This window comes from Capronia coronata (assembly GCF_000585585.1).
Source record: "Capronia coronata CBS 617.96 chromosome Unknown acBCG-supercont1.3, whole genome shotgun sequence".
Taxonomy (NCBI): domain Eukaryota; kingdom Fungi; phylum Ascomycota; class Eurotiomycetes; order Chaetothyriales; family Herpotrichiellaceae; genus Capronia; species Capronia coronata.
Genome location: NW_006912895.1, coordinates 1,829,283 through 1,847,434, shown reverse-complemented (window position 1 = coordinate 1,847,434; position 18,152 = coordinate 1,829,283). Strand labels below are relative to the sequence as shown.

The window sequence follows — 18,152 nt, the reverse complement described above, 5'->3', positions numbered from 1 at the left end:
AGAAATGCGCTCGTTGAGATACCACGACAGAAGTGTTTTGGTAAAGGCATCTGCACAGGCATTTGAAGAACGCTGTAAACAATCCTACCTAACTACCTAGTGCGCTTTCAACGTCAATCAGGAATCCTGGCCATAACGCTTCAAAATTCATAATCCCTTCTGCATGTTGACAACAATGACCTTGGTCTGCAAATGATGTCTCCTTTCCAGTCACACGTATGGCCGTCGTGCGTGTTATACAAGTACGCTTAAAAGAATCTCGTGCTTTGGACCACTCACCATACCCAATGAAGGAGATGCCTTTGAGACTTGTTTCTTTCGAATCGTGGATGTGATGTAGTAGATCTCCCTTTCCTGAGCGCTGCATATCAAATACTGCGACGACAATACATGATCCTCCTCTCGCAATGAACCAGGATTGTATGAGAGTTTGGAAACTCGTCTTAAAACTGGGGTTCTGCGCAGCATAACAGCCTGAGGCTTGTTTAGTTGTGGAAAAAACACTGTTCACTTCTCCTGTGGTGTCACAGACTGGAGAACTTTCTTCCGAGTTGACTTCTCTAAGTGCTGCTATAGCAATGTGTCATCTCCCGCGAGAATGTATACAATATAACGCCTGGATCGTGGCACTGGGTGCCCCAGTAGTTGCGGTGTGCAGAGTGAGTTGATAACACGACATCCACCGCATTGAAATGGAAGACATAAGGTGATGAACACTGTGGGTGTATCCCGTACAAACGAGGGCTTTGTCTTATCTGTACAGAGGGCGCCAGCTGTGCTATTATGTAGGTAGGTACTGCTGATACTACGGGAGAAAGGATTAGACAAAAAGACATAGTCAAAAAGACAAAAATGAAGAGAGTGGGATTCGAACCCACGCGGGAATACTCCCATCAGGAAACGTCCATCCAACTCATGAGAGTTAGATGCTTAAGTGTCAAAGCTTAGTAGCCTTAACCTGACGCCATAACCAACTCGGCCATCTCTCCGTGAGTCTTGTTTAATACAACAGGACCTTTTTTGAGACAAGTTTTGTGATTTTAGTATAAGGAGATTATTTTTGCATATTGCTTACGTGCGTCTAAGTGCCAAGTCCCACGCTTGCAGTTGCTGCGCCGCCCATGATGCGTTTGTTTGGCGGTGTTGACACGGTTAATCGAAGGCGTGTCACCATTTCGATGATGCCTGCCAACATATTCTAGACGACGATTACCACGGCTTAATTGACCGCTCGGTCGCGGTCAAACAGTGATACTAACCATAGCAGCATACGATCTCTGTCTTTCCTGACGACGCCCTCCCGATTGTCTTGACGAACAGCCGCACCCATTATTCCGGTCACCGCTTCCGCCCGCACCCATCAACAACCCAATACTAGTCATCAGCAGAGAGCAACAGACACCAGAGCGTGGCTGATGGCAAAACAACCATAGCCAGTTGAATACACCATTTTGACAGATCGACAACTACTAGTGAACCACTTTGCGACAATCGGCCAGAACCTCACGCCCCGAAACATGCCCCTTTCCGACGGGGTTCCCTCTTCGCCCCCAGGGCCCGGCACATCCCTCGAAGAATCCTTGAAATACTACAAAGCGCAATATGAGTCGCTTGAGGCCGAGCTTGCCGACTTCCAGGCATCTAGCAAAGACCTCGAAGCCGAGTTGGAAAAGGACATTGAGGCATCGGAAAAGCGCGAGCGTCAGCTGAGGGAGAAGGCAGCCAACCTCCAGTATGAAGTGGATGAATGGAAGACAAAATACAGGCAATCCAAGACGGAGGCCTCCAACGCTCAAAATACACTGCAGAAGGAGATCACCGAACTTCGAGACACAAACCGGACACTACAGATGCGATTGCGTGACATCGAAGTCGCCAATGATGACTTCGAGAGGAAGCAACGGAATACGGAGTCGTCGCTCGAAGATATGGAATCCAAATACAACCAGGCTCTCGAGAGGAATGTCCTGTTGGAGGAGGAAATGCGCACTGGAGAGCAAGAGCGTGAGAGCTTACGCATTGAAGCTCAGAGGCTGCGCGACGAATTGTCCGATCTGAAGATTGAGACCGATATCACCAAGGAAAAGCTGCGCAAGGCTATGGATGCTTTGGCACGACGGGAAAAGGGTCTGACGCTGCATCCTATTGCAATATCATCCTCGTCGCCACGTTCAGAGTTGTCACCAACCACCACCAGCGCGTCGTCCCCAACTTTTGACACTCCTCCCGCGAAGGCCCCTTCGTCCTCTGGCCTTTCCGACACCCCGACACCCCCATCACCTCCCATATCGGACGGATCAACCAATGTGTCCAAATCGTTTTTGACACCCCGACTGCCCAAAGTTCGGCCATCGATAAGTGGCACCATTTCGACACAACGGCCCTCGACCACGACCTCCGCTACCACCAACAACACTGCACCAGTCAGGCCCCGAGGGCATGCTCGCGGCCCATCAATTGCTGCGTTGTCAAGGACTGGGCCTTCGTCGACGTTCCGACAAAGCTTGTCCAGGAACGGGCCGATCGCCTCTCGGGCGGCGGGGTTGCCTCAATCAACATCTATCATTCATCTTAGGGACTTGCGCGGGAAAATGCAGAAGTTGGAACAACGCGTGCAGACTGCCAGATCAAAACTTCCAGCACCCGTGCATACGCCGCCGAGGGCATCCCCTAGAAGTGGGTCGGCATTGGGCAACCACGTTCCTGCATCTGTGACGGTACGGACTCGCAAGCGTACTGGCGGAAGCACCATTAATGGAGTGGACTCTCTACCTGACAAGGGAAAGGAGACACCGTCTGTCAGGTCGAGAGCAAGCCGGCCCTCATTAGCAACTCAACAGCCTCCTTCCCCGATCAGAGGTGGAATGGCCGCCCCACCACCACTCAGGCCAGCATCTAGGGCCAGTGGTATCTCTGGGCGAACCCCCTTTACGCCAAGCCACAGTCGTCCCGGCAGTCGGGCTAGCGTGTCTGGCTTTCGGGTTGCCTTAGGGAGCGGCATCGGGCCAACCCATGCCCCGAACGCCTCGACCGACCGAGTTCGACCGAAGAGCAGTCTGAGCAGCTATGGCTATGATGGAACTCTGGACGAGGAGGACAGTGTCATTGTACCGGCCCCGACGGACTTGAGGGAAGCAGCCACTCCGACGCCACGTCGCACCACGTTTGCAAAGCGCACGAGTGATGTTGGTTCGATCATCCCGAGTCCCACGAAACGAAGCAGTATTGGCGGTGCGTCGACGAAACTACCGGGTTTTGCCAGGCGGCAGAGTTCTGGATTTGCTCGTGCGGACAGAGCGACAGACATGAGACCGCCTTCCCGCCAGCTGAATAATGTGCGCGAAGGATACGACTTGCACGAGACTTTTTGATGGACTTGTAATCATCACCTTGGTGGGAATCGGAATACTTTGGATTGCCCATCCTTTGTCCCATTCTTCTGTACGTAAAGTTGTGATGATCATGCTTGGATACAGCGAGGAGTTCGCCTCGGCAGGGTTGAATTACGACTTGGCTTCATGTTCTGGAATCATGACATGTTGGAAACCCCCTCCTGGTGGCTACTTGGGATTGTCCTGGAAGCGAACGAACCCCGCCGGCTTCAAGGTCTTGCACGGATTGATTTTCTAAATGCCATAACGGATCGCTTTTGGCATGTGGGCATGTGATACGATTGATACCCAGAACCATATAGGCGGAAGTAGGTGGTAGGCAATATGCTCCTTCTTGCCGACTTCTCCTTGAGTTCGCTGCGTCGTTCTGTGACTGGTAGTATGGACTGCTGGCGGCATTCCCGCGTTCCACATCCTCACGCTGCCAACAACCTATGGCTGGCCCGTAATATCCAGCATCATCGTCAGACTAGTTTCGATGACAGTGCCATTCCAGTCCTTTCAACCTGCTCCGGATCCAGGTGCTGCTCTCTAGCATTGAAAAGCCACGCCATCTCGCTTTGTGACATTCGCGCCTACGCCGGCAAACCCGGTTCCTTCGCAGCTGATTTCCACCAATCTGCCTCCCGAGTTCTTGTCCTTACTTCTATGCTTGTCTTTCTTGTCCTTGTCCTTTTTCGATCCTTGGTCCTCCTGTTTCTCCTCACTCGTCGCGGCAGTGCTGCCGCTCAAGTCTGCCTCGCAAACGAAGCAATTGATCTGTGGCCGCACTCGACTCTGGCTCCCATCGTTCATGTTCTCCGTAGTGCCATTCGGAGTTATCTCGACGGTAGCAGCCTTTGTCCTTGGGTTATTACCTCCTGCTGTTGTCGCTGTTGCACCTTGACCTTCAGAGCCACTGAGGAATAAATCGGCACACGCTCCACAGATGACATGACCACAACCTTCAGCAGTGCCCAACATCGGCCGAGATGTGTTGGTCAGCGCTTTCTTGCAGCTTGGACAAATCCGTACCGGCTCATTTAGATTGCCGTCTCTGTTGGTTCTCGACCCAGCCTCAGCATCGCTCTCTGTAAAATTCACAGTGACCAGCGACTTGAGGGAGTAATTGTGTTTTGTTTCCGGAGTCGATGCCGGACAGATAGGATGGAATTTGAGCTTCTGTGACGATTTGGAACCCTTGGTGGCTGCGGCGAGTGAATCTGACCCCGGAACCCAAAAACTCGACTCCGAAGATTTTGGTTTCTTCTGGTCGTGACCATTGCTGTTGGTGTCGCTGGCAGCATGACCATGCATCTCCTCTGCCTCCCGCTTCCTCTTGGCCCCTGGTCTCCCGGACGTAGATGCAGAAGTGGAAGGGTCGTAACTGTCGTCAAATCCCATTTCAGACCGTTCGAATCCTTCAAGATCCCGTCGTCGTCGCTCCTCTTCCTCCTGGGCCGCTGCTTCACGTTCCTCGCGTTCATGTAGCTCGGCGTCACGTTCTAGCCGCTTGATTTCCTTTCTCTGCGCCATCAGGTCGTTCAACGCGCATTCCCGGCAGAAGAGGTGCACTTTCGCGACTTTGCCCTTTCCTTTACCATCCCCATTGCCGTCTGTACATGCCACTGGATTCTGGGCCGGACCGAGACATAGTCGACAATACCCAAAGGGCAAAAACGATTCGCGCGTCAGACGGGTCGATTGACTTCCCCAGTTCGACCTCAGCACAGCGCGTTCGTGCGATGTGAAAAACGATGCCATCGTGGTAGAATACTGAGTAGCGTCCTTGTATAGAGGCCCAGACCTTTTGAGACAAGGAGTATGCTTTTTCGAAGCGTTTGATGGTGCTGGGGGAAACCCTCGGCCGAAAAGACCGAGAAGCTGATAGATCGGTGGGAGAGCTTCCTTTGTAAAATAATCGCTGATCTCAATTAAGGAGGGGGAGCGTGCCGCACCGAGGAGAGTCAGAGGAGGATCTTTGTTGACAAGAAGGCGCCCCTCTCAAGATCAGTGAAGGAGCGTTTGCGTGACCAAGCGCGCCGTGTGCAAGGGATGAAGTCTAGCAGTAGACTATTAGGAAGACACCCTATTCAAGAGATATAAGGTATATTGTTCATAGATGGGTGCCCTTGCCTAACTGTCTTAAGTGTATATCTTGATCTGATAGAGGTCGCCGTAGTCAAGCTAGGTTAAGCACGCCTAGCTCCTCGGAGGCTACTCTTCTCAAAGGATAGAAGATTGCTTGTTGCTGAAGGCCGTTCCATATATAACTACCGGGCAGAACGTAAGTTCAAGTTGATGATGGAAAAGACGCCTGGCCCACTATAGCCAACATCTCAAATTGCAGTTAGTTGGCGCTCGATGGCCTGCACGTGACTACCATCGGGAAAGCTGCCAAACCTGATCCGCATCCGGAGACTTGTTTCTCCGTGCCGACGAACACAGCCCCACAACTACTACTCCTGGAAGTCAGCCTCGTCAGCACCAACATTACACGGAAAATGAAAATGCTGTCTCAAACAACGTGTTCTCGCGCTGCAGGCGATGTCCGGAGCCAGAAAATGCTGTATTCTCTCATAAAAAGGTACTTAATCTAACAAACAGCCCGTGTATGGGCTCGGCAACCCAGGGAAACGCCACCACCGCCAGCCACTACCAGCACTGGCTCTCTCGTACCTCTGCCTCTTTCAGCAGGTCCTTCTTCGAACCGTCATTCCCGAAGGAATGGGTTCTGGCCTTTCGACCAAACCGCCCAGCCAGCTCCGCAAACTCCTTCTCCCCCTGGATTCGGCCCGAGATCGAATCTCGACGAGCACTGAGCACGAACCGCTCTTGGTCCGTACTCATGCCGTCTTTGGCGGCAAGAAGGTGTCCTACGTCTCGTGGCTCGAAACGAAGGGCCTCTTTGGCTGCACTGTCCCGCAGCCAGGCCTGCTTGGACACGCCGTCGGCGGCGCCAAACAAGCATACGAAAGGCTCCTCCTCCGTCCATTGAAACGGAGCCGACGCAGGCAGCGAGACGACCTCTTCTTCATCTGCCTCCCTTGCCGCCTTCTTGGCTCTCTTCCTCGCCTTCTTGGAGAGCTTCTTGGGCTCAGACCCGTCCATTGCCTCTATTTCTCTGGCAATGTCGTCGATGCTGCGGGACTGGTCCTTCAGCTGCTGCTGTCGCTGCCGCGCTGCCTTGACTCGGTTTCCAATCGCGCCTTCAGGGACCTCTTCCACCTTCCCATCGACGACTTGCAGGCAGTGGTACACGGTGTCATCCTGCTCGTGGTTCATCATGAACATCAAGTCTTCCAGCAGGTCCTGGCTCATGTCGTACGCTTGGTAGGTGGAATAGGTCTCAGCAGAATCGTCTTCCTTTTCGACCTGGCAGCGACGGATTCCTTCACGGTCACGTATGATGGCCATAACTTCTGGGCTGGGTATGCCGTGAACGAGCAACGACCACTGAAGCGATTTGGTGACGAAGAAGTATGTGCGCAACAAATCCTCGCCATTCCAGGCCTTGCGAGCGCAAACATCGTAAATGTACTTCTTCGGTTGATGGCAGATATTGAGAGCATCAAAGCCATCCAGAACGACAGCCGCTTTACGGAACAACTCAGGCGCCGGTGTATTGTCGAGTTCGTTGGGACCTTTCATGCATTTCCGAATTTCGCCGTAGAGACCATATACAACGTCCTTCAGGTCTCGCTGGTGTGCGTCGTGCTTGTCGGACTCGCAGGCAGAGCACAGGCATTCGAAGTCGTACAAGTTGGTGATCTTGTCCTGGTGTTCCTCCCGACTGCTTTCAATATCAGGCAAGTACGCTATGGTGATTTCTTCCCCTGCCTGGATTGGTCGGATAGCACGGACGTACACGGTGCCAGTAAACATGCCCGGGCGTTCGGCTGATGCATCGATCCGGGGAATGGCTATCGCATTTGGTTGACAAGAATGATTCAGAAGACAGGCGAACGTCCCAAATGCAAAGACATGCCGATGCTGCAGGCCAGTATCCAGGTATAGGGCATCGTTCAAGAACCGAAAAACATCATACCCGAATTGTTGTTGTTCCTCACTTCTCCCGAGATATCCCAGGTGACCAAAGAGTGCCTCAAAAACCGCAGTTCCAGAGATGTGTTGTGGTTCTTTGACCCTGCGAGCAAAATAGGTGCTCAGGTAACCAACTAGGTCGCCAATAGCAGCTTCTGCAGTCATAAGGACAAGACGTTCAACCCCCTGCATGAAATTTGCAATTGTTCTGATGTTCTCGACGAATCTTTCTCTCCCGATGGTTTCTGGGCCTGGCCATGGACGCTGAAACTCGTTGTCCAAGTACAGAAAGAGGCCGTTCTCTTCAATGATGGTCTCGCCGACCTCGACGTCTTGGCCACACATCAGTCCCCAGCCTCTGGTTTGAGTCTGTGCTATCGTCACGAACATATCATCTTCTGCGATCGTGCTTGAAGATGAAGATTGGGAAGAGGTAAGCGCTCCCGCTATTTCCCGAGGCGTGGCCATGTTGTGATTTGGACTTCTGGCGTTTGAGGGCCCTTGGCCACAATATGAATGCTGGTTGGGAGCTGCTGGGACAAGAGCAACGATGAACTGATAGTCCTGGAAAGAGAATGGTTGTATGAAGGATGCTTTGAATGTCTATCAGGACGGCGAGTTGCAGCAGAGAAAGGTACGTGTGCAGGAAAGTTTTGATTGTATCTAATTGTTTTGACTCAGAGATAAGCAGATCTCTAGTACAGCTCGCAGCTAGAACGCAGTTGCTGGCCTCACTTGAACAGACGTGTCATTGCAAACGCACCGTGCCATCGCCGGGGCGATTGCTGCTGAGTCGTGTTGAACAACAGGACTATATTACTGCGGAGACAATGGAGACGACCACAAAGAAATCACCACATATTCATCGTCTATACATATACCCAGAAAGACGAGAGCAATTGTCCCCATTTTGATCCATTGATTCTGCTTCCTTCAGCCCTTCCAGCACCATGGGCACCGGAATCGTTGTCTTCATCGCCATCATGGCTATCATAGTGGCTCTTGCGGTCGCATGGGCTCTCTATTCTATGTACTTCCGCCCTGGGGATTTCATCCCGTTCACAAGGAGAGGAGATGCTGCGCTGGTCTAGCTCCGCAGCAGGAAGCTTCATCGAGGAACGAGGAGAAGGTAGGAGGTTATCACCATGAGATCTATCCTATTCTGCATCGGGACTGACTGAAGCCTATCCAGACCAGCAACCTCTACACCGTTGTGCTTCGCACGATTACTCCCTCTCGAGATGGGAGCAGCTACAGAGCACACTGTATTCAGGTTGACAATCCTGATGCTGGGTACGGAGAAGGGCAGTGGCGGCAGACACACTGGACACCAAATTGAGGCTGTGGAGTGGGGAATACCAGAACTGGGCTCAAACAATGTGTCTTTTATATGACAAAGGGTCGGCCAGCGTCAATCAACAGAAATATTCTATCTGGGAAGGCCAAACCGGATTGATTATTGACACTCGGTGCCGCGACAACTCGAAGTCCTGGGCTGATGATAATGCAGCACAATGGACGAAAAGGCGGCGCTATATACAGGACTGAACCCTGACAGAGACGCAAAACCAGTGCAATGATGAGTTCTCCTCGGTCGTGGAAACTTGTGATTTCCAATCCCATAGGCCGTTGTTGGACCAGCAGCGGCTCTCCAATAAGCAATTGACAGCAATCAGTCAGCCCCAGCGCTTCTTTGTGGCCGCTGACTGTTAGTACCAAGTAGACTTGGTGCTACATACCTGGTATGCAAAGTATAGTGGTTATCCCTGAAGGAGATGTAGTTCAAACGAGGCTACGAGGCTAAGGGCGGCATCATATGGATTCTGAATCGGGTTAGGCACTTGGCGATCAAGTCGGAGCTTCGATTCATCTACAAGTTTATGAACCTCAACTTGTCCGTCCAATCCACTGCGAGCTATTAAAGAACTGCCTCTCTGGACCACCTCATTACTCCCAGTGCCCTTGCTACAACGCTTCGACGCTTCAAAATGCCTGCCCTAGTACGTCACAGTGAATGTCGGATTCGCTTCGAACTTTGCTGACCATCACAGGCGCGGATTTCGGAGACTGTGTTTAAGTAACGATCCCGGTCTGGCGCAAAGCAGATTCGATATCCTTGCTAACAGCTACAGCACTGTCTTCCGCCGAAACGCTGTCTTCCTCACGGCCGTTTTTACTGGTGCTTTCTTCTTCGAAATGTGCGGTCCAAGCTTACCCCGGCATTCCGACGAACTGCGACTGATTTGACCGTGTAGTGGATTTGACACAGCTACGAACCGATTATGGGACAGCTGGAACCAAGGGGTACGTTTTCCGACCCAGCTATGAGTGCGGATGGATTGCGGAGAGCATCTCTGACTTCAGATACAGCGGCAATGGAAAGATATCAAGCACAGATACATGACCGCCAACGAGGATGAAGAAGAGTAGTTGGACGCACAATATCAAAAGCCATTGGGTGAACGGTGGGCGCAAGGGATTCCCAGGGTGCGCGCGGTCGCGAATACCACATCCGAGAGCAAGTGCAGCTCTGTATATAAACACGGAGACGCACCGCAATAAACCTATGTGAAAGCCAACAGTGTTCCTCCTATGCGACCGATTATTCCGAGCCAGTGTCCAAGTCAAGATCAGTGGGGGAGAGCTTGCCATTACACATCTTCTATGACTAAATGTCACCTTGCCGCGTGTTCAACGAAAGGGCGCGGGAGGGCAAATCGGCGCGAACCTTTCCTTTTCGACGAGAGCATCTATGTTTTCTCTACAATGCAAGCCTGATGTGCTCTTTCGGGAAAAACTGATCGGAGTACAGGCAACATTGAAATCAATGTTGCTGTCAGCCGCCACTGCGCAGAACTTGAAGACAGTACAAGGCCATGCGATTCCCTGTGTAATTGGGATTGGGCGTCACTGGTTATGTCTGTGTCCTGATCAGGCGCGTCCATAGAAGATCGGAAGTGAACTTCGTGTGGCCCCTCCTGTAGAACCGGGCTTGGGCGCCTTTTTGTGCCAAACATTGTAGGTGGTTGCGTAGTTGCTGTGTTAGATTTCCCAAGTGTCGGGAGGATCATCACCAGTTCTTTGGGATATCTGCAACCTGCTTGGACTTCAGCGGTCCAGAACACGGAATTAAAGCTACACGAAGTATTCATCATAACATTAGGTGTAGTACTACTCATGCGCTGGAGGCTACCAGCAAGGTTGTTAATATTGTGTGAAACCCGGGGGAGTTACTGTACTGCGCCCCAGGCCGCCACTCCGTCATTCCTGCGCATCAGTGAAGCGCATTTGATAGGACTACGAATGAGTCCTGCATCGCATCTTTGTGACAGCCTCACCATATTAACGCCCGCACACCCTTCATGTTACACTGAGTCGCCTTCCAATAAAACCTTCCTTGAGATACACATCTAGTCTGCCTGTTTGCACCTGGCTTGTCGCATTTCCTCCGTGCTCAACCACCAGATGAAGACCACAAGGATCTCTCCTCCTCCGACATGACTACACCAATCTCGAGCCTGGAACGCCAACTCCGCCAGGCTCTTTGCGAGCATCCGCGGCTGCATGCCTACCGCTACACTGAGCAGGCCAGACGCACTTTGCTGGAGGGTCTTTTCCGATCACTCACAAACGATCGATTAGACTATTTCCAAGACCTCTTCCCAAATGGATTCTCCGAGTCCTGCAGATTACAAGACGCTCAAGGAGTACAAGAGAACGCTGAGTACACCGCCGCAGCCAAGGGGCATCCGTGTGGGCACATTTTCAAAGCAGGAGAAGCGAGCTACCACTGTAGCACATGCACCGATGACACAACCGCTGTTCTCTGCTCTCGATGCTTTGTCTCGAGCGATCATGAAGGACATCAATATACTATCGGTCTCAGCGCCGGAAACAGTGGGTGTTGCGATTGCGGCGATGACGAAGCATGGAAGCGACCGGTAAAATGTGCCATCCATACATCCAGTGATGACTGGACTTCAACAGACGAGAATGTTTCTCCTCTGCCGCCTGATCTACAAGAATCCATCCATACCACCGTCGGCACGGTCTTGGACTACTTTTGCGATGTGATCTCCTGCTCTCCAGAAAACCTACGCATGCCGAAGACAGTGGAGTCGGTGACCCAGGACGAAGTGAGAAGCCGGCTTACCGCCGAGCATTACGTTTCTGGAGACGAGATTGAAACGAACCCCGAATTCTGCCTCATTATCTGGAATGATGAGAAACATACCGTTCGCGAGGTACAGTCACAAGTTGCTCGAGCGTGTCGTGCTCGCGAATCATTCGGACTGGCCAAAGCCGAGGAAGCAAACGATGTGGGCAGGACTGTTGTGAGGCACTCGCGCGATTTGAAAGAACTCACCAAGATGGCCAAGATCATTGAAGAGATCAAAGTCACCGTCACCATCAGATCATCAAGAGACACATTCCGAGAACAAATGTGTGGTACCATCATTGAGTGGCTAGCCGATATCGCCGGATGTAGCATCGCCGGAGACAGCCATATCCTTCGCCGCACAATCTGTGAAGAGATGCTGCGGATGTGGCGTATAGGCAGCGAGGCATGGAATGCCAAGGTTGGAAGAGATGACCTTGACGACCACGGTCAGGAGGATGATCGCTATTTTCGTCGGAGAGCAAGGCTGAGGTTCTTTGATCCTATCCAGTTTGCCATGCAAAGAGCAATGGCTGCGGAGGCCCTGGAAGAGGAAGTCATCAGCGATGATGGCGATGGCGATGGTGATGACGATGACGATGATGACGACCCTGGTGACGAAGAGGCTGATCGAGAAATGAACGACTTCATCCTCAGAGCGACGGTTTTCGATGAGGAAGACCACGACCCGGACCACGCACCCATTGAACATTCTGGTGATCCAGAAGCGACTGATGATGCGGAAGACATGGACACAGACGCAGACGGTGACGGTGACGGGGACAGCAATTCCCTCGGCGTTGTCGATAGAATGGATACGGATGCTACCTCACCTCAACCGCAGGAGGTTCCGCCCACACACGGTAGGAGACAACCCGGTGACGGGCCCAGCGAAACACGACGAGATTCTCCAGTGGATCCTGATCGAAATGCCAATTATCTGAATGTCCCAAGGACACCTGCGGCCTCTGCTGCCCGTACAGAACACCTACAACCAACCCCGCCGAACCACTGGAAGTTCTTGCCGCCAGGCCAACCTCCGCAAAGTCACAGTATCCCTGTCTACGAAGATTTGACCAAGAATATCCGGGTTGATTCTATGATCTTGTTTGACCTTCGGTTGTGGAAAGTTGCCCGTACCAATGTACGAGATCTGTTCATCAGCACACTCGTCAACATCCCTCAGTTCAAGCGTATCCTCGGTTTACGTTTTTCCGGTCTATACACCACACTCGCCCAACTATATCTCGTGGCTGACAGGGAACCGGACCATTCCATCATCAATCTGTCGCTGCAACTACTCACCACCCCCTCTATCACGGAAGAAGTGATCGAACGAGGCAACTTTCTCACAAACCTGATGGCAATCCTGTACACTTTCTTAACCACTAGGCAAGTCGGCTTTCCAAAAGACCTTGATCCAGGGGCGACCCTTGGTTTCGACGCTGGCTCAGTTGCCAATCGTCGGCTCTACCACTTTTTCTCGGATCTTAGATATTTTCTTGCCTCTCCTTTCGTGCAGGCCAAGGCCCGCAGTGAGCCACAGTACCTGTTCCAGTTTCTTGATCTGGCCAAGCTCTCGCAGGGCATCTGCCCGAACGTGAGGGCTGTCGGTGAGCATGTCGAATACGAAACAGACGCGTGGATAAGCGCCTCCTTATTGACGCGTGACATCAATAAATTGTGCAAACAATTCGCAGAAGCCTATTATGTTTCGAAGGATAGCAGTCCGGCTGCGTTCCGAGCGACATGCGAGGCCATTTCACATGCAGCAGGCATCGCAATTATCAATTCGGCTGGTTTAGAACGACGACGGTTCGATCAAGCTGAGAACAAAGAGCTGGTCCGATTTCACACCATTGGACCTTTCGGAGAAATGCCAGCTAGCGACACCTACCAAGTGGTTGACTTCGTTGTGGAAAGGGGAGCATTGAGTTTCCACCACCCCCTTCATTACACTCTATCTTGGCTACTGGAAGGAGGAAAGGAAACGAAGCATTCAATAACAGCTCTCCGAGATGCTGCCCACACGTTTCTTTCGCATCTACACGACCTGCCTCTTGGCCCTCGAGATAGCACGATCAAGTCGACGCTCACCACGGTTGACGACGCTCTGCTAGCGATGTTTGACTTCCCCCTGCGTGTGTGCGCTTGGTTGGCGCAGATGAGGGCAAATCTGTGGGTCCGCAACGGCATGAGTCTGCGGCATCAAATGCTGCAGTACAAGGGCGTGGCTCACCGTGATGTTGGCCATCACCGAGATTTGTTCCTTCTCCAGGCCGCGCTCGTGACCTGCGACCCGAGTCGAGTACTTGCATCCATGATTGACCGGTTTGGTCTGGCTGAGTGGGGCTGGAACGGGTTTGCCTCTTTGGAGATCTGCGACGACAATCAGATGCTGGATCTTGCCGAAGACTTCCTGTATCTTCTGATCAATCTGCTCTCGGATCGTGACGCGCTCATCTCAGACCGTGATGATCCAGAATCACAGCTTCTGGCAGTACGGAAAGATATTGCACATACGCTGTGTTTCAAGCCGTTGTCTTACTCGGATCTGTGTGCTCGCCTGACCGAGCGGACACAGGACCATGAGCAGCTGCAGGAGGTGCTTGAGCAGATGACCAAATATCGTCCACCGGAGGGTCTGCATGATTCTGGCTTGTTTGAGCTCAAGGAAGAATACCTCCAGGAATTGGACCCATATAATTCTCACTTTACCAAAAACCAACGAGATGAGGCCGAAAACATCTACAAAGAATGGATGGCAAAGAAGCTAAAGAAGTCGCCTGAGGACATTGTTCTCGAACCCAAACTACACTCCATTCGATGCGAGGCCTACAGCAATCTCTGCGCAGTCGTGCACACCTCTCTCTTCGCCGATGTTATCCATAAAACTTTGCTCTATGTTGCGCATGGCTACAGGCTCAAGACGGGTGTGTCTGCAACCCGGGCGGAGGCATTCTTCCAGATGGCGCTCCAGCTCATGCTCATTGCCACTTTGGAGGACAATTCAGCTGAGCAGGACTTTGATTCGCCGTCCTTTGTACACAATGCTGTAGTGCGCCAGTTCCGTTCTCCCAACGATTCAGATCGGACAATTGTTCGCCTACTTCACAAAATCTGGCAGATGGAAGAATTCAATGCTTGCAGAAGCAAGATCAGACATGTTTTGAAGCTGTTTAATCAGAAGCGACCGCACGAGTTCGCCGGCGCCACCCAGCACCTTGATTTCCCTTACGGCAGATTCGATACTGCATCGCCAGCCAATGTTGAAAGCGAGATTGAAGCCAAAAAGAAACAAGCCATGGAACGAAAAGCACGAGTTATGGCCCAATTTCAACAGCAGCAGCAAAGCTTCATGGACAAACAGGGAGTGATTGACTGGGGAGATGACGATCTGGATTCGCCGGAGGAAGAACTACCTAAGAGCACGGAAACTCGTCACTGGAAATATCCCTCTGGACTGTGCATACAATGCCGGGAAGATACTTCAGACTCGCGTTTGTATGGCACCTTTGCCATGGTCACCGATGGTCATGTCTTGCGCGAAACGGACGTCGCAGATGAGGATTTCGTTGGCGAGCTATTTGCCGTCCCCGAGAACCTGGATCGCTCGGCCGAGTCTATACGTCCCTTCGGTGTCGCCGGTTCCAATCATGCACAGGTGAAGCGTCTGACGGCTGAGGGTCATGAAGTTACTGTCGACTATCAGGGCCTGGGTAAGGGCTGGCCGAGAGATTGCACCATGAAAGGTCCCGTGTCGACAAGTTGCGGCCACATCATGCACTTCACCTGCTTCGAGAACTATTTCCAATCGATTACCAGGAGGCACGCCCAACAGGTCGCCAGAAACCATCCTGAACGAATACCACTAAAGGAATTCGTGTGCCCGCTGTGCAAGGCTCTAGCGAATACCTTCCTACCTATCATCTGGAAACACTCAAAGCAGTCATACCCCGGCTCATTACATGTATCGCAGGACTTTGAGTTCTTTCTAGACAAGGACCTATCGTCTGTGAATGGTTTCTCGGGTCCAGCCGAGGATGACACTTTTAATGCATTAGCCTCGCAAACATACACCGACACACTGTCCACATTCTCGAATCCGTCTCTCACACCGGCCATTGCCCGATGGCAGGCAGGCGAATTCGCCATCAGCCCTACAAGCCAGGCATGGGCCGAGAGACCTGAACTAGCCTCGTTTGCTGAGCTCGCCAGCATCTATGGGCGCCTCCGAGAATCGCTAGCAATTGTCTCTTGGATGATCCAGCCGACGCCTACTGGGCGTGATGCCCCTGTGAACCACGTCGAGCTTCTCGTCGAGACCTTGGCAAATACTATTGCGGCGGTAGAGATTGGACATCGGGGCCGTGAGGCAGAATTTGGTACTTCAGTGCTGACGAGCGTGCCTCAGCCGACACTCAGTCACCTCCAAACTCTGTCTTCGACCATGCGAGCATATACAGCAACTGGTGCATTGACGGTACGAGGTTTAGTCGAGACTCAACACAAGGAGCTTTGCGATCGCATTGAATCCCAACTAGCGGGGACGTTGGCACAACAGGGACTCCGAAAGCACAATGGGTTGCCAGTCTTGCCGCTACTACAGATGGACAGCTTTCAGGTGCTTGTTCAGGCCACCATGGTGTTGTGTCCGATCAGAAGACTGGAACTGCGCCATGTGCTGCAATTATTGCTGACGACGGAGCTGCTACGAGTAGCACTGACATTCATGCTCGGGCCTAAGGCATTTTTCAAAGCAACCGAGAATCTGTCGCAGAATCAGATCCGACACGCGATGCCGTTGAACACCGACGCGGAGGAACTTCGCAGTGTGCACAGTGTTGTCGCATGGATAAGCCATACCATCCATCAAGGTGGTTCGGAGACCGGTTCGATGAATGATCAGCTGCGCGAAACGATGCAGCGCATGTCGATGAATGAAGCCGGCGCACTGTTCCGACTGTGTAAGGTGTATGCGCTTGCGTTCCTCCGAAAGTCGGCCATCTTCTTCCATGTTGCACATGGCATCGACTTCCCTACCACGGTTGGGTCGGAAGCTAGTCTCCCCGAACTTGATCGCCTTTTGCATTTCTTCCAATTACCCAAGATCAGTGATCTTTTGATGTCGTTCGACGAATTTTCCGGTTCCATGTCCTTGAAGAATCGAGCAGCTTCCTGGATCTCGGATTGTATGAGACAAGAATCGAGCAAATCCTCATCGACGCCGGTGGACGGCTTGCGTGTGACACCCTTAGGCATCCGACTTCTTCATCCGGCTCCCCTTGAGTTGATCGGCCTTCCCAAATATTTCGACGTTCTCATGGAAGAATCGCATCGACGGCGGTGTCCCACCACGGGCAAGGAGGTATCAGAACCTGCGTTGTGTCTCTTCTGCGGCGAAATATTCTGCTCGCAGACGGTTTGCTGCCTCAGCAAAGACATGCGTGGCGGCTGCAATGCTCACGTGGACAAATGCTCGAGTCCGATCGGCATGTTCTTGTTTATCCGCAAGTGCCACGTTGCTCTTTTGCACGTTGTGAAGGACCCGCGGATGCTCGATCGCCATCGCGAGAGAGTTGGCCGCAGCTCTCAAGCGCTGCCTTTTGGGTCTCTGACATTGAGTCACGGTTCCTTCTTCCCGGCGCCATACTTGACCAAGCATGGAGAAACAGATTCTGGGCTTCGGTCGAAGCATCAGTTGATCCTCAATCAGAAGAGATATGACAAGCTGTTGAGGGACACTTGGTTGATGACGAATGGCAGTGTTTGGAGCACCATAGCTAGAAAGCTTGAGAGCGAAGTCAATGCTGGGGGATGGGAGACGCTGTGATGCAGTCAGTGATCGCCTACAATCCAGCGACAAAGGGGAAGGCTCCTTGAAGGAGTAACATCTGCACGCCTTCGACTCACGGCCGAGAAGCATATCATCATGATGAGACGTAGTATGAAATCAACTGACTGAAAGTAGTCAGTCACAATAAGGGCTTGCTCCATTGGCATAACCTTGTCTTCCTCAGATAGTCCTTTGAGTACCAACAGCGAGTACCAACAGCGAGTACCAACAGCATTGGTAAAGACCAACTCTTGTATCATACAGGTAGCATAGCACGGGCAGTCATTCAGGCAACTTGCCAAACCACCCCGTGCATTCAGAACCCTGCCTTTGTCTTTTTTCTGAGCTGCTGTCCATGTACACTCCCCCAGAAGATGCCCAGACGTTGGTGTCTTTCAGATTGTGATGTTGTCCCAATATGACAATGTGATTGGCCCAGATCGGCGGCTACCATGGGCGTCACGAAGTGTTTCATTCTTTCTTCACTCGTCTCACATTCATGGTTCATCCCCAATGGCAAGAATCACACCGTCTTTCATCCCCCCTTTGGGCCTAAACATAGCCTTGACGGCCTTTGAGGCCATGGCAGTGCTTACTAGTAGGTACCTTATTGTTCTTGCCAAGGTTCGCGAAAGCGCCGTTCAAGGACAGGGTCAGATGCCTCGACAGGTGTTCCCCCTCCGTGTCTGCCATTGTGCGACCAACATAAGGTGAGTCGATGTCCAAAACGTGCCGCACTGCG

The 18,152-nt window shown here is 52.1% G+C and overlaps 5 protein-coding genes across 5 annotated transcripts; 3 read left to right on the top strand and 2 right to left on the bottom strand.

Annotated features, from left to right (window-relative positions):
* Positions 1 to 1,517: 1,517 nt before the first annotated feature.
* A1O1_03981 (uncharacterized protein) lies at positions 1,518 to 3,371 on the top strand (the record flags this gene model as incomplete). Its single annotated transcript, XM_007724880.1, has 1 exon — positions 1,518 to 3,371. One exon carries the CDS (start codon positions 1,518 to 1,520, stop codon positions 3,369 to 3,371), a length of 1,854 nt encoding a protein of 617 aa, XP_007723070.1.
* Positions 3,372 to 3,923: 552 nt separating this feature from the next.
* On the bottom strand, positions 3,924 to 5,135 carry A1O1_03980 (uncharacterized protein; the record flags this gene model as incomplete). Its single annotated transcript, XM_007724879.1, has 1 exon — positions 3,924 to 5,135. One exon carries the CDS (start codon positions 5,133 to 5,135, stop codon positions 3,924 to 3,926), a length of 1,212 nt encoding a protein of 403 aa, XP_007723069.1.
* An 891-nt stretch (positions 5,136 to 6,026) lies between these two features.
* A1O1_03979 (uncharacterized protein) lies at positions 6,027 to 7,883 on the bottom strand (the record flags this gene model as incomplete). The annotated part of the gene is made up of 1 exon (XM_007724878.1): positions 6,027 to 7,883. One exon carries the CDS (start codon positions 7,881 to 7,883, stop codon positions 6,027 to 6,029), a length of 1,857 nt encoding a protein of 618 aa, XP_007723068.1.
* Positions 7,884 to 9,403: 1,520 nt separating this feature from the next.
* On the top strand, positions 9,404 to 9,845 carry A1O1_03978 (ubiquinol-cytochrome c reductase subunit 9; the record flags this gene model as incomplete). The annotated part of the gene is made up of 5 exons (XM_007724877.1): positions 9,404 to 9,415; positions 9,467 to 9,492; positions 9,548 to 9,613; positions 9,671 to 9,719; positions 9,786 to 9,845. 5 exons carry the CDS (start codon positions 9,404 to 9,406, stop codon positions 9,843 to 9,845), a joined length of 213 nt encoding a protein of 70 aa, XP_007723067.1.
* Positions 9,846 to 10,912: 1,067 nt separating this feature from the next.
* Positions 10,913 to 17,407, top strand: A1O1_03977 (E3 ubiquitin-protein ligase UBR1; the record flags this gene model as incomplete). Its single annotated transcript, XM_007724876.1, has 1 exon — positions 10,913 to 17,407. The coding sequence occupies one exon, from the start codon at positions 10,913 to 10,915 to the stop codon at positions 17,405 to 17,407; it is 6,495 nt and encodes a 2,164-aa protein (XP_007723066.1).
* Between the last annotated feature and the right edge of the window lie 745 nt (positions 17,408 to 18,152).